The sequence below is a fragment of the Sprattus sprattus genome, assembly GCF_963457725.1.
Source record: "Sprattus sprattus genome assembly, chromosome: 9".
Taxonomy (NCBI): Eukaryota; Metazoa; Chordata; class Actinopteri; order Clupeiformes; family Clupeidae; genus Sprattus; species Sprattus sprattus.
Window position 1 is genome coordinate 30,670,133 of NC_137928.1, and position 14,757 is coordinate 30,684,889.

The following is a 14,757-nucleotide window of genomic DNA, read 5'->3' on the forward strand; positions in this document are numbered from 1 at the left end:
GGGCCGCGCGTATCATACAGAAAAAGACAAGCACAGACGCTTACTCTGCGTCTGTAAAAAATAGATAACGTTTCTTTGACGAATCCCTTAAAAAGAAAGTCATTCGGCCTCCTGCACCTCAGACATTCAGCAGTGTCAACTGACCAACTTCGTCATGTATTTGTCAACAGGTCGCTTGACAATCCTCATTGTCCTTTTGAGCTACGCCTGCGCTGGTAAAATATCAATTTGTTGTCTTCAGCTTGCTATTCCATCTAAGCATTTGAGTTCGGCTACGTTGGTGAGAAATTGATTCATTGTGGAGAAATTCGTATCGTAAAAGCCTAGCCTACAGCAAAGAAATAATTGTAAGTGTGTTGTACAGTTTGTTGCAAAGACTAACCTAGATAGGGGGGAAACAATTTCCATACAAAAATCATAATGTCCTAATTTGATATTACGACAAATTAGGCTTCAATTTTGCTAACTTCGACGTAGGCCTACAGAACATGAACCGTGTGTATTTAACTTGAGCTATTTTTTGCCTTTTATAAAAAAAAAAAAAAAATAAGCCAGCCTGTTTTGTTTCCAGTGTGTTTAATTAATGTTGTAGGCTTATGAGTAAACCCTAAACAGACTGTTCTTGCCGATAACGCCTAATGTCAGTCATTTGGCACATTGGCATGTGTAAGATAAGTGCGTGTTTACTTGGCAAAAACAACATTCCTGCATGTAAGTGAGCGAAACAGCGTGTGAGGAGCAGCTTGTCTGGTGCGGTGTAATTAACGTAAAGGGATTTACATTGCACGCACCGTTTGTCACATAGGCTACGTGTATGCCGCTTGACCGTCTGAAATGCCGCGTTGCTTTAGAGCTTGGTTGTTCAAGTGATAGCCCATAAGTTCATAGAGGTGCCATCAAAGGTGAATTCGACACGATTTTGAATTATGCTACCCATGTGTCTTAGGACGGGTTCTTTGGCAGATCAAAGAACGTGTTCGTGCAGCACGGCATCAAAAGGCCAAGCAATATGTTATGAGGAATGCATTAAGTGGACGTCGACCCAGGGGTCATACCAAAGAAGGAGTTCTCCATCAGCCACTGGATCATTTTGATAGCAATCGCGAGGAGACATTTCCTCAGGTAAAATCTCCTGTTAGCATTTGTGCCTCATCGGGGTGCTTTGCATCGAACATGACAGACCTGGGTCCGTTCATCAATGGTTAATTATTTATATGCACACCAAGCACTCTAGTTTGTATTCACACTACATTGAATGTGGGCCATGTGCAGACTTTAATAGAAGGCTCACCATGAATGAATAGGGCACATATAGTAACAGATAATGACGGGACCAGGGCTCTTTGAGTTTCAAGGAGAGCTTGTAAGGGATCGGTTCATATGCCTGCAGCAGCTTATATATAATATTATATTATGTATTATATTATTATATACCAACCTCTCCCGCAGAAATTCTTTGTGAATGAGCAGTACTGGGACCGACCTGATGGACCAGTCTTTCTTTACATTGGAGGAGAAGGGCCACTATCAGAAGTAGATGTTTTGGCAGGTATGGCCCTGTAACTCACAATATCGTACACAGTATATAGCACTTCTGAGTTGCTCACTGAGCTCTAATTTACACGATAAGCTAATAAAATAACAGCTTTCATTACTTGGGTTGTATGTGACATCACCTAGGGCACCATGTTGACATGGCAGAGGAGCACAGTGCACTGCTTGTGGCCCTGGAGCACCGTTTCTATGGAGACAGCATTAACCCAGAGGGTCTGGAGACGGAGAACCTGTCTGATCTGTCAAGTCAACAGGCGTGAGAACACGTGTTGGGGGGGAAGACACTACTCCACAAGAATGTCATGGAAATATACGCCATACACTTATCCTCAAATCAAATTGTCAAAATGAAAAGTTTATAGGCTCTGTTATCCTTAAGGACTTAAGAATATGTAATACATGTGATATATCTTGCCCACATACATAATTTTTGTCTTGAACATTTAATATGATTAGAAGTGGGGACATAGAGTTGGATTGGTTGGAGTAAACTTTTCCTTTTTTTTCTAAATTCCACAGAGATAATGAACACCTTAACTGACAGACACGCCTCCTTGTTTCTTAGTCTCGCTGATCTGGTCACATTCCATCGCCACATATCCGATCGGTACCGCCTCTCCGACAAGAACACCTGGATCAGCTTTGGGGGCTCCTACGCAGGAGCCCTATCTGCCTGGCTGCGTGGCAAGGTACTGTTCCTCTGTGGAACCAGCACCAGTGAGGGATCCATACTGTGTGCGTGTGCAAGATGACGAATAGAAACACTGACCCACTGAACATCTCTCCTATCATACCTGCTCCCTAAATACATATAGACTCTATTTTAGCAGTGTTAAGAATACAAATAACATGTGTGTGTGTGTTCCATTGTTTTCCAGTTCCCTCACCTCATCTATGGTGCAGTAGCCTCCTCTGCTCCTGTTCAAGCCAAACTGGACTTCTCCACTTTCAACAAAGTAAACTGAACTGCACAAGTACACCAATCTTCAGTAAACTGAACTGCACAAGTACACCAATCTTCAGTAAACTGAACTGCACAAGTACACCAATCTTCAGTAAACTGAACTGCACAAGTACACCAATCTTCAGTAAACTGAACTGCACAAGTACACCAATCTTCAGTAAACTGAACTGCACAAGTACACCAATCTTCAGTAAACTGAACTGCACAAGTACACCAATCTTCAGTAAACTGAACTGCACAAGTACACCAATCTTCAGTAAACTGAACTGCACAAGTACACCAATATTCAGTAAACTGAACTGCACAAGTACACCAATCTTCAGTAAACTGAACTGCACAAGTACACCAATCTCCAGTAAACTAAACTGTACAAGAACACCAATTTTCAGTAAACCTTTTTCAGTAGAGACAGGTCATGGGGTCCCAGGGTTTGTGATGCATGTAGTAAGTGACATATATAACTTCATTGCTGTACCACGTGTGGCATGGGTTTAGTTGTGTGTTCCTCAATTGCAGGTTGTAGGACTGAGCTTAATGGATAAGGAGGTGGGAGGCTCTGACAAGGTGAGTTTGATGAGGAAGTGGATAAATATAGTTCAATCATTTAAAGAAAATATAGATACAGTAGGTACATTAATGAATGGATGTATTGGTGGATGTGTGTGTGACTTTATGTACACACAGTTGTTATAATCTCTCTTTAGTGTGTGTCAGATGTTTGGTAGGATGTGTGTGTGACTTTATGTACACACAGTTGTTAGTATCTCTCCTTAGTGTGTGTCAGATGTTTGGTAGGATGTGTGTGTGACTATATGTACATAAAGTTGTTATAATCTCTCCTTAGTGTGTGTCAGATGTTTGGTAGGATGTGTGTGTGACTATATGTACATACATTTGTTATTATCTGTCCTTAGTGTGTGTCCGATGTTTGGGAGGCCTTCGCTGCAGTTGAGGCGGCCCTTATTGGTGGAAATGAGAGCCAGGTGTGGAAGGACTTCTCCTGCTGTGAGGACCCCAACAGCCTGGAGGACCAGATCGAGCTGATCAGCAGCCTGGCTGACCTCATCGCAGGCACTGTAGAGTACAATGAGATTGAAGGAACCATGTCCATCGAGGAGCTCTGCACCCTAATGACCAATCAAAGTGAGACATATGAGGAAGAGATTGAGGCGTATGACCGTTTGGTCAAACTTGTGGAAGTAAGTAACGGCACCGCTCCGTCACCTTTCTCCATTCTGATAGGCTGGTCGTGCACCTCCCCATATCTGTCATTTGTTGCGTGTAGCGCCGCTGGCGCATGTGCCAAATGAACAAGCATCTCTTTGAGCCTTCAGTGCTGGAGTATAGGGATTCCCAGATGGCACAGAGGGAGATTACTGCAACAATTACACAAACATTAGTGTGGTTTACTAACGTTCCTTGCCTGATGGAGACCTGAGGGGCAAAACTTTGCATGTAATCCACACATGAATACAGTTGATCCAGTTTAATCCACACATGAATACAGTTGATCCAGTTTAATCCACACATGAATACAGGTGATTCAGTTTAACTGTTATGTCATATAGCCAAGGCTATTTCACTGCCCACTTTTACAGTCACTGATTTGTAATGTAACTGTAATGGAAAAAGCATTGGCTAGATATAACCTGGAACAGGAATCTGCTGCTTGATTAGCTGTGACTTTGTCTGTGTCCCAGGTCTACAGGGAGGTGGAGGGGCTGCCCTGCCTGCTGGCGTCCCATGAGCACGAGCTCGAGGAGCTCATGAACACCTCTGATGACGTGGTTGCCTCCGGACGCCGCCAGTGGTACTACCAGTCCTGCACTGAGTTTGGCTTCTGTGAGTCAACAGCCTGCTTGAGTTGGATCGGGTGACTGCATACTGACATGCATTTCCATTTGTGACAGAGTGTGTTGCTTGTGTGTCCTTGTCTGATTGCAGTCCAGACTTGTGAGGACGCCTCCTGCCCCTTCTCTCGCTTGTTGACTCTGCGTGCGGCCACAGAGCTCTGCACTCAGCTGTTTGGGATCCCTGAGGAGAAGCTGCCTGGGAATGTGGCCTTCACCAACATGTACTATGGAGGGGACGATCCCCAGACCCACAGAGTGCTCTATGTTAATGGTGGGGGTTTCATCTTTTGTTTAATCTCATCTAGCATCTTATCATGTTTAACAATGACCGTAGAACAGATCTTGGTCAACCTGCCTACAAACTAGTTCAACCAGTTATGTGTTCACATCCTCCATCTTTACTCAATATACATTTCAGGTCTGCATGCCAGTTTTAATGGTGGAAATGGCCTATTCCCCCCGGGCGGGTTTTGTTCATTGAGGTTAATAATAAACCAAAGGCTAAAGTTTAGTGTCAAAGCTAAAGGCATGGATTTTGGATATAGGCATAGTGACTTATTCTTCTCTGACAGGGAACATTTGAATGTGCCAGTCATAAAGTCCTTGTCTGATTTCTGTATCTGGCCCAAAAAAATATCATGTTCCCTTTATTGGAAGAGTGGCACATTATTAGGGTAAGTCTAGGGATATCTCATATCAATAGTATATCTACAGTGTCCTCAACAAGCACAAACAACCTTTTGTAGACGATACTGTTTTACTTCAATGGAATTAGCCGAGGTCCATATGCTACCGCTTTGAAGTATGATTTGTACGAAAGGACTTTGGTCCATAAATCCGCAAGTCAGCAGGTAACAAAATGTGTATCCTGTCCACAAAATCTAAGGCTGCTTGCACTTTCGTAGACATTTTCATTTTGCTAAAGTACAAAATTATTTCCATAGGCTTTATTACTGAATGTAGCTAATGATTTGCCTTTTGCCGTGCCTTGCCGATATAATCTGTGAGTCAGCATGTTACAGAATATGTTTTGTTCAGATAAGCAAAGCACCTGTCGTATTCCTATGAACTGAGACTGAAGCATACACAAGTTTAAGCAGCCTTTGCTTCCTTGGACATAATGATATTCCCATCACTATAGCGCGCAATGACAAATTGCGCTTTTTCCATGTGCATCCATGGGAGTTTCGGGGGAAAGTCGGAGGAGATGCGCACTGAGTGACTGACTATATTCCGCTGTGTGTATGAAATGACCTGTAACAGTTATGGCAATGCTTGAATGAGGTGTCACCTATCCCAGTTTAAATCTTCAAGGAACCACTGAGACACCAAAGACGTGGTGCTTTTTGTCCTGCGTGTCACCATCAAGTTGCTAAACTACCGATTAGCTGAGGGAAGTTTGGCGCCATCCAGTGGTTCATTGCTTCCAAGCAGCTGCAAGGAAGTCTATGGGCTGGAGGCTGCCAGCATAGATATGTATATAAAGGCTAGATATCCTGCCTGCGTTTCTGGCCGACGGAGTCGAATGTCCGCACATTTCGGCCATTTTGATGACGGTATAGCTCGCTCACCATAGACATAAGAAGAGATTCTTATTCTTTTTCTATGTCTATGTCGCTCCCCCTTAACATTGTGTTGGTAGTGGTACTTTTTAAATAACCAGAACGTGCTCAATTTTCAACCAATTTTCAAACGGGTTGGTTTGTTATAAACGCAAGATATTTCGTATGGCACTGCATACTTATGAAGAATTATAAACATGGGTTTTTCATATGAAAATAACATTGAACAAAACAGATAGGTGCCATAAATACACATGCACAAGCTATTTATGTAAAATCAATAGGCTACTAAAACTCAGCATACAGAATGGCAACAGGAGATAAATGTATACTATTATTTTCACCTTTATAAAAGCAATATTACTGAAATAATAAAATAAAGGTGATCCCACGGGGTCTCGTTTCAAGGGAACGTTCAATAGAGCAGGCTGCACAAAATTCTGGCATCTTCATTGGCAATAAAGTCAGCAATTTCCTGTCGAAATCATAATGTAAGATGTTTAACAAACCAACCCGATTGGAAATCATGTGCAACTTCAGTTTTATTATGTGCAACTTAAGTTATATTGAAAAGAAAGAACAATTATGCCTCGCCAATTGATGTAAAATGACTGATACACAATAGCCGTGATACACAATTAAGCTGCACATTTCAACATGTTCAAGCATCCAGAATTATTACCAAGGTAATGACGATTGTAAATCAAGTCATTTATAAATCCGTCAAAATTTCCGCGAGATAAGAGTGTAAACGATTGTGAATATCACTGACGTTACCTAACCTACCACTCATCCCTCCCGGAAGCTATACCGTCCTTAAAATGGCCTCCTGTGAGGACGTTCAAGAGTCCGCCGTTACACCCACTTGGTTGCCAGGGGATAGTAAAATGACGTAGGCCTCTTAGACATGACATCATGGAGTCTGGCAATATACCATGGGCTACCATCCAAGTTAAGCAGATAGACAATAGCACTGCCAACCTGGGCCCAGCTACTTTAAGGGGCTCTGCTGTGGTGTTGTCCAGGCCACTTGCTTTCTTGTCTGCAAGTTCCCCTTTGGCACTGAGAACATCATTGGGGATAAAACAAATACATTCTTGATCTATTTTGCCAATATTATAAGGCTCATATTTAATACAATTAAACAGCTCTGCATAATGCTGCCTCCATAGGTCAGCAATTGCCACTACATCAGTTACCCCCTCTATACTGCATGGAAGAGCTGATTTAGCCCTATTAGGGGTGTTTACCTCCTTCCAGAAGCTAGTGATCATTTTTAAGCATATTATCAGCCATAGAGTGAGCACTCAGCACCTGCTCTTGTTTTTTTATATAGTGCAGAGCATTTTTATACTTAGCATTCATTTTCATTTTATAATCAAGGTCAGGTCCATGCCTGGGCCTACCAGCTATTACCCAAGCCCTATATAGGCTACAGGGATTTGAACAGTGGATTTTGAGATTGGAAAATGATTCAAATTGTACTGTACAGGCAGATTTGAATAAATTGTTAATAGTCTAACGTGACATTGCTTCCAGTCAGGGAGCATATTGCATTTGATGTGCACTGCATTTCAAATAGAATAGAATAGAAATGCCTTTATTGTCATTGGATTTGCATACAATGAAATGTGTAGTGCTTCTCCTGTTGGTTCTACGAAGAACAACATATAACACAACAATATTACAACTATCTGAAACCGTATTTAGCTTAAATATATCTATATATATTAAGTGGCAGTGAGAAAGGAAAGAGGAAAGGGCAGGATGAGAAGATCAGGGAGAAATTACCTAAGGTAACACACAATTTCCAATCAAGGAATTCGTCCATGGAAGAGGAAGAAATGTCTGATAATGTGTTGAGTTCATCTGATAATGTTTCAAGTGCTGCTAAGCCAAGTTTAGCGATTGCTAGCAGCAGCAGACAACAACTTGTAGCACCAACTAGCTCTGCCTGCTTTGCTTCTATAAACGGTGAGCCATCATGTACCACAGCTGCCCATATCCGAGACACTGACACACCCGCACTGACGACGCGCATGATACTGCCATGGTCATGAACACAGCTCAAGCACAGCTGGCTGATAACGACAGCAGTGATGTCAACAATGTGAGTAACATCACTCAGTGCGGACACATGTGTCCAGTTTCCGATTGCAGTCCGATTAAAGATCGAAGATCCGATTCATGTGTCTACCCAGATCTAGATGTTTTTTTTGGGGGGGGGGGGGGGGACTAGTATGTCAGGGATGATAGTATTAAAAGCTGAGCTGTATTCAATGAAGAGCATTCTTATATAGGTTCTACAGAGTTCAAGGTGGCTCAGTGCGGTGTGGAGAGCTATGTCGATGGCATCTTCCGTGGACCTGTTTGCTCTGTAAGCAAACTGATGCGGGTCAAATGTGGGGGGAAGGGTTGATTTTATGCACTTCATGATTTCAGGTGTAAGTGCAATCGGTCTATAGTCATTCAAGCTGTTGATGGCTGGTTTATAAGGGACGGGATGCAAATGGAGTATTCTCTGATGGGCGTTATTTTTAAGCACAAAATTATTATTTTAAGCAAAAATTACTGTATTTTGGATTCATTTTGCACCTTATTTGATGGATATAAGATGGGTTTTGGTGTGTGATTCCAAACCAGGAACGGTAGTGTGTATACTGTATGTGTAATGCAAAGGTTATGTATAGTCCTATAGTGAGATTGCTTCTCTTGTGAGACTCCTCCTGAGGCGATCTCTGTCCTCTCCCAACCCAGGAGAGATCGACCCTTGGCATGAACTGAGTGTGACAAGCAATGGCAATTGGATGGACAAGGACCGCGCCATCTACATCAAGGGCACCTCCCACTGTGCTGACATGGAGCCGGAGGAGAAGGCCGACCGCGAGTCGCTGCGAGAGGCCAGAGAGGTGAGGGAGACAGGGAACACCACAGACCAAAGGGCACCAGATAGTGGAGGGTTCTGAGGAACTCTCAAATCTATTCCTGTCTCCAGTCAGATTCATATTTCTCAGATATTTCTTTATCTCTTTCTTTCTTTCTCTCTTTCTCTCTTTCTGGTTGTCTTTCCTTCTTTCTTTCGTTCCATGTTTGCAGGAGATTGAGAGGCATGTTGCCATCTGGCTGAAGAGCGCTGCCTGGGAGATCATGATGCGCTGAGCAGTGGTCAGATGGCAGAGGCAGATGCCAGGATCCGGCTGGCTTGACCACAGCATTTTCTCCGCTGATAGCCTGGCTTTTTAGAAAATGTTGGTCTTTGTAGGCAAATGAGTGTGTGTGTTGCCCACTGCTATGTACATGCAGTTGGAAAACATTTCCATGAGAATGCATATAGACTGCGTTAGTGAAAGCTAAAAGCATTCAGAAGTTCCCCCTATTTATTGGTGTTGGGAACGCCCTTTCTCTAATGACTAACTCAGGTTAAAGCGTTTGTTTGTCTGAGATGTTCTAAGGAAACAAATATTTAAAGTGAGAATATCAGCACTTGGCTTTCATACCAGTTATTGTCCTTTACGTTTTCTTATGCCCAGCAGAGGGCGCCATACGCTTGTGTGACTGCATTTCACCTTTCCCAATTCATCCAAATGCGTCAGTGAATCGAGAATCTTATCTGAACTACACAGCCACACTTTTTCCACTTACATCACACAAATATTTTAAAATGGACAATCATTTTTAGATGTGTGTATTTCATGTAACCGTGTCCATTTTAATAGTGATGACAAATAACTATACTCACATTTCTACCACATCTGCTGTGAGGGCAGTTCACCACTGTTTTCCACTGATTAAGAGCCCTAAAATCATGCAATGACTATACATTCTGTGATTCAGGCTTCATTAACATCAGCTTCATGCTGATGGCCTGAGCTTTCACCAAGCCAGAAAACAATCACAGTGCCGTATTCCAGAGGTACAGCCATGTAGTCTTTACTCAGATATGACCAGGTCTCGGGAGGTTTTACTATAGGAAAACAAAAAATAACACATATCCAATGGAAGAACACTTCAAATTACACCCCAATGTCAGCCAATTTGAAGACTACTGACAATCTGCCATGTTTTAATATGCTCCCTTAGCTTAGTTTCAGTGTGTCTTGGTAAATGTTGAACTGTCGGCATGTTAAGAGCATCTGCAGACTATGCTAGTTGCTCACAATTAACGTATGTGTTTGTGTAAGGTAGAGTGTGTTGGAGTGTCAGGGTGCATAGTAAACTAAACTGCAGTTGTCTTGGTGTGTTGTACATCATTTGTAGTGATATGTGTGAGTGTGTGTGTGTGTGTGTGTGTGTGTGTGTGTGAGTGTGAGGGGGGGGGGGGGTGATAGAAGGAAGAGGGAGTGTGTGTCCCAGGGCCATCTGTTTCTCTCAGGGGCGGAGACATGATTTGTGTGTGTGTGTGAGTGTGTGTGTGTGTGTGTGTGTTAGTGAGAGTGTGTGTGTGTAGAGTGACCTGTTTCTAAGGTTTTTATACAGAAATGTATACCCATACATTTCTGTATAAAAGAGACAGAGAGGGAAATTTGTTTATGTGTGTTAGAGAGAGAGAAATGTGTCTGTGTATGATAGACCTCTCTCTTTCTCTCTCTCTCTATCTCTTTCTCTCTCTATCACCCCCTCTCTGAATGTGTGTATGTATGTGGGGGAGGGTGGGTGGGGTCTTCTGCCATTCAGCCCTGCCCACCACTGATTGATGATCTTCACTCCCCTGGGGTCATACAGGTCGTGACCTCCCTACACTGACCTCCCCACTGAGAGCCCGATCACCCGCCCTCCTCTCCTAACACACACACACACACACACACACACACACACACACACACACACACACACACACACACACACACACACACACACACACACACAGACAGATAGACAGACACACACACACACACACACACACACATGCTCATTTGGTGAAGACATCACACACCAATTTCACATATGGACTAACCCCTTGTTACAACAACCTTATAGCTTATTTGCACAACCACTCCTTCACACATGCCCACCCCTAAACACTAACCATTCACACACTTTGTGGCTCTTAAGCAGCGGTTGTAATGTCCATTTGAACACTCACACAGGCACACTCATTCCCATTTCCCTATTTCACAGTGAATGCTGAATATAGAACGAGGATAGGATCTGTATACGTCACACTGAAATGAGCTCATCATTGTCACCTTGTGTTTGGATGCGCCTACCTCATCTGTTGATGTAGAGGGGAATAGCACAGAAACAAGGGCCCTGTCTGTCTGTGTTTGAAGGATGCAGGTAGAAGAAGTGTGTTTCTGAGAGGATTCTTCTGGATTGCCCGGGACACTAATGTGTGCTAGTGAACATCACTGTGGCTGAGGGGGTCCCTGAGGGAGGGTGGGTGTGCCTGGTCCAAGGGACAGCATGGGTGTCTAGTTGTCAGGAGCTGTGAATGTGCAGTGCACTTCATGATATAAGGGTAGAGCTAAGGAAAGAAGTCTCAGCCCACGATAAACCTCAACAATCAGTGGGAAAGAATCGCTGCTGGAGTTGACTGATCTCAGTTGTGTTTGTTGGTTTCTGAAGAAACAGCACCTCATATTTCAAGCAGACTCCCTGCTCCTGTGTGACAATCTTCGCCCCTCAGATGTAAATCCATTAAAGCTGTGGAGAAGCCAGATCCACCCTAGATGATCTGTGGAGAAGCCAGATCCACCCTAGATGATCTGTGGACATGACTGAAGCGGGTCTGGGAAACAGCTCCCTCAGGTCCTGAATAATCTCCATGAGAGTATCTCAAGACTCAGTGCGGGCACATGATGGCAGTACTCCGATCCGATCCGATTCTCTCCATGGGGTCTCCATGGGGGGTTAACTGCTCTATCTCAAAGCACATGGCAGTGACAAATCCAGATCTTGGCCGCGTCAGTTCAAATCAAATGCGGAATGTTTACTACCGTTGATTATACAGTAAATAAGTTGTGAAATGAAACAAAAACACACCACAGTTCAAGTTGTATTAGTATTGATTGATTCACATCGATATGAATGGATTACATGACTAACAACTGGTGGAAAAGTAATATGAAAATATTTGTTCACTGAATTAGCTTGTTAAGTCCCAAACAGTTGCGTTCCAGTTTCAAAGTTTCAGTTTCGGTTTCAGTATTTCAACGTGAATGAGAGGGAGCACAAGAACTGAGCGTCTAGCAGCGATTATCATATCATAGACATATACGATGCATGTATGTCTGTGGGCAGGATCTCAAGCACGTGCAAAAGTTGTTATTGTCCAATTTGAATCTAGATTGAGAGACACATGCGCGCCCAGTCCAATTCCCAGCGGAATCGAATCGTGTATCCAGGGGTTTACATCGGAGCCCAGTCGGACTCAAGTCGGACACAATTAATCTAGATTTGGGGAGACACGTGTCCAATCTCCAATTTAAATCGGACTGAAATCGGAAATTGGACACATGTGTCCACACTGAGTGAAGAGGTCATGCAGGCTAGCAGAACTACTGACCAAACCCATGGCCAGTAATCATTCACGTCCGTATGTCCTTTTTTCAGAGATGATCACAAGAAGAACTGCTCTCTATAACCACCAATGAGTGTGTGTGTTACAGAGACGATGTGTAACATCTGATTGGCAGCATATTCACGCAAACACTGTCTAATTCCGTGGTTCCATGCATCCATGTCCACCACCATCTCACTCCTAGCCACATCACTGTGCACCTCTGCTTCCGTCTCTACACCTCTTTCTGATCATACACACATTGTGTTCTTCCGTCTCTAAACCTCTTTCTGATCATACACACATTGTGTTCTTCCGTCTCTAGACCTCTTCCTGATCATACACACATTGTGTTCTTCCGTCTCTACACCTCTTTCTGATCATACACACATTGTGTTCTTCCGTCTCTACACCTCTTTCTGATCATACACACATTGTGTTCTTCCGTCTCTAGACCTCTTCCTGATCATACACACATTGTGTTCTTCCGTCTCTAGACCTCTTCCTGATCATACACACATTGTGTTCTTCCGTCTCTAGACCTCTTCCTGATCATACACACATTGGTCATTCCGTCAAGAAAGTTTGGTATTTGCATATTTGCATGAAGCACATATTGCCTTAACACCTTCTATGATGCCCTAAAGCTATTTATTTTCATGGACTCTAAAGAGTCTTGTCTCAGCCACCCACTCCCAGACACACACGTAAACACCTACAGAGAGCGAGAGAGAGAGGGGCACACACACCTACACACACACACAGAGGGGCACACACACACCTACACACACACACACAGGGGCACACACATAGAGAGAGAGAGCGAGGGGCTCACACACCTACACACACACACAGAGGGGCACACTATTTCAAAACATAAACTTGGCAGATGACATTCAATCATAAAAAGGAAAGCACAGATTTTACTCTGGCATGCAAAAAAGGAGCATAGCCATTCAATAGTGAAGCACATTTAGCTCCTCTCTCTCTCTCTCTCTCTCTCTCTCTCTCTCTCTCTCTCTCTCTTGCTTTCTTTCTCTCTTGCTCTCTTCTGCTTTCCTCCCTGTCTCTTTCTTCAATCTCCCCTGTTCTCCCTCCTCCATTCGCCATCTCCTCATCCTTTTTCTCCATCTCTCCCTTCCACTCTCTCTCTCTCCCCCCTCTCTCCCTCTCTCTCACTTCTCGCCAGCTCCCCTGATCAATGAGCAAGTGCCAGAGCCACAACTATTAATCAGGGCCTATCGGCTATCTGTCTCCCCCAACAACCAATCACAGCGGCCCGACAGCTGGCTCATGACAAATGGAGCAGGGAGGGGGCAGACTTGGGTGGGGGGTGGGGGTGCAGCTTATCTGATCTTAGCCAGGTCACAGCAATACAGCACTTACAGATGACTCCAGAGGCTGAGTGAAAACACACACACACACACACACACGTGTCTGTATCAACACATACAAAAAGTCACAAACATGCTTGAGCATCACAACACAAATGTTAACACAATTATAAAATGGCATTCCCATTCCAATCTGTCTTCCCCTGCTTTAGGAGCCTGTAGTATTTCTTGTGGTTGCTGCTAGTAACTGTAATTATGACCGCCGCGCGTCATATAGGTTTAGTCAGATTTGTATTTTATTATTTTATTTTTTTCTGTTTGGCGATTTTCTGTCAACGATTCCCGGGACACTGAAACACCGGGGTGCACGACATTTGGTGGGCATGTAGCCCCACTAGATAAGCGTGGAACCAGAATTCGGTTTGATCCGATGCACCCCCGTTGGACTGGAACCCTTTTAAAGAGGTTGGGGCGATTCAGTTTTCTGTGAATAAGTCGAAAACCATAGGGCCTAGGAGGACCACATTTTTTTTGTATGTTGGTCTTAAGAGGCCACGTCAACCATTCCACTACCAGTTATTTCATGTATAGCGCCACCTAGTTACAAATGAAAAAGCAAAAATGGAGTGTTGTAAAAAATGTTAATTGTAAGTTGACAAGGTCAGAACTGCACGAAATCGGAGGCGTGGGATCATTATGACACCTATTGATTGCACGTTAAGTTTCGTGGAATTCCGTTCACGGGGGGGCATGCAATACATTTATTTATATGGTTATACACCAACTGGCCTGTAGGTGGCGCGGCACAGTTTTCTTCGAATATCCCGAGAACCGTAGGGCCTAGGAGGGCCAAATTGTTCTTGTATGTTTGGGCCATGTCAACCCATACCATAACCAGCCATTACATGTATAGCACCACCTAGTTAAAAATTAAAAAGCAAAAGTGAGGTGTTTTAATCGCATATATGTCAAAGTGCTTGAAAAATTACCA

General features: G+C 43.5%; 1 protein-coding gene across 1 annotated transcript; it reads left to right on the forward strand.

Annotated features, from left to right (window-relative positions):
• Positions 1-125: 125 nt before the first annotated feature.
• On the forward strand, positions 126-10,152 carry prss16 (serine protease 16). Its single transcript, XM_080844464.1, has 12 exons — positions 126-215; positions 947-1,122; positions 1,450-1,549; positions 1,681-1,810; positions 2,120-2,243; positions 2,433-2,510; positions 3,035-3,082; positions 3,433-3,717; positions 4,219-4,360; positions 4,463-4,642; positions 8,691-8,842; positions 9,030-10,152. The coding sequence occupies exons 1-12, from the start codon at positions 155-157 to the stop codon at positions 9,090-9,092; spliced, it is 1,539 nt and encodes a 512-aa protein (XP_080700590.1). The 5' UTR covers positions 126-154; the 3' UTR covers positions 9,093-10,152.
• The last annotated feature ends 4,605 nt before the right edge of the window (positions 10,153-14,757 follow it).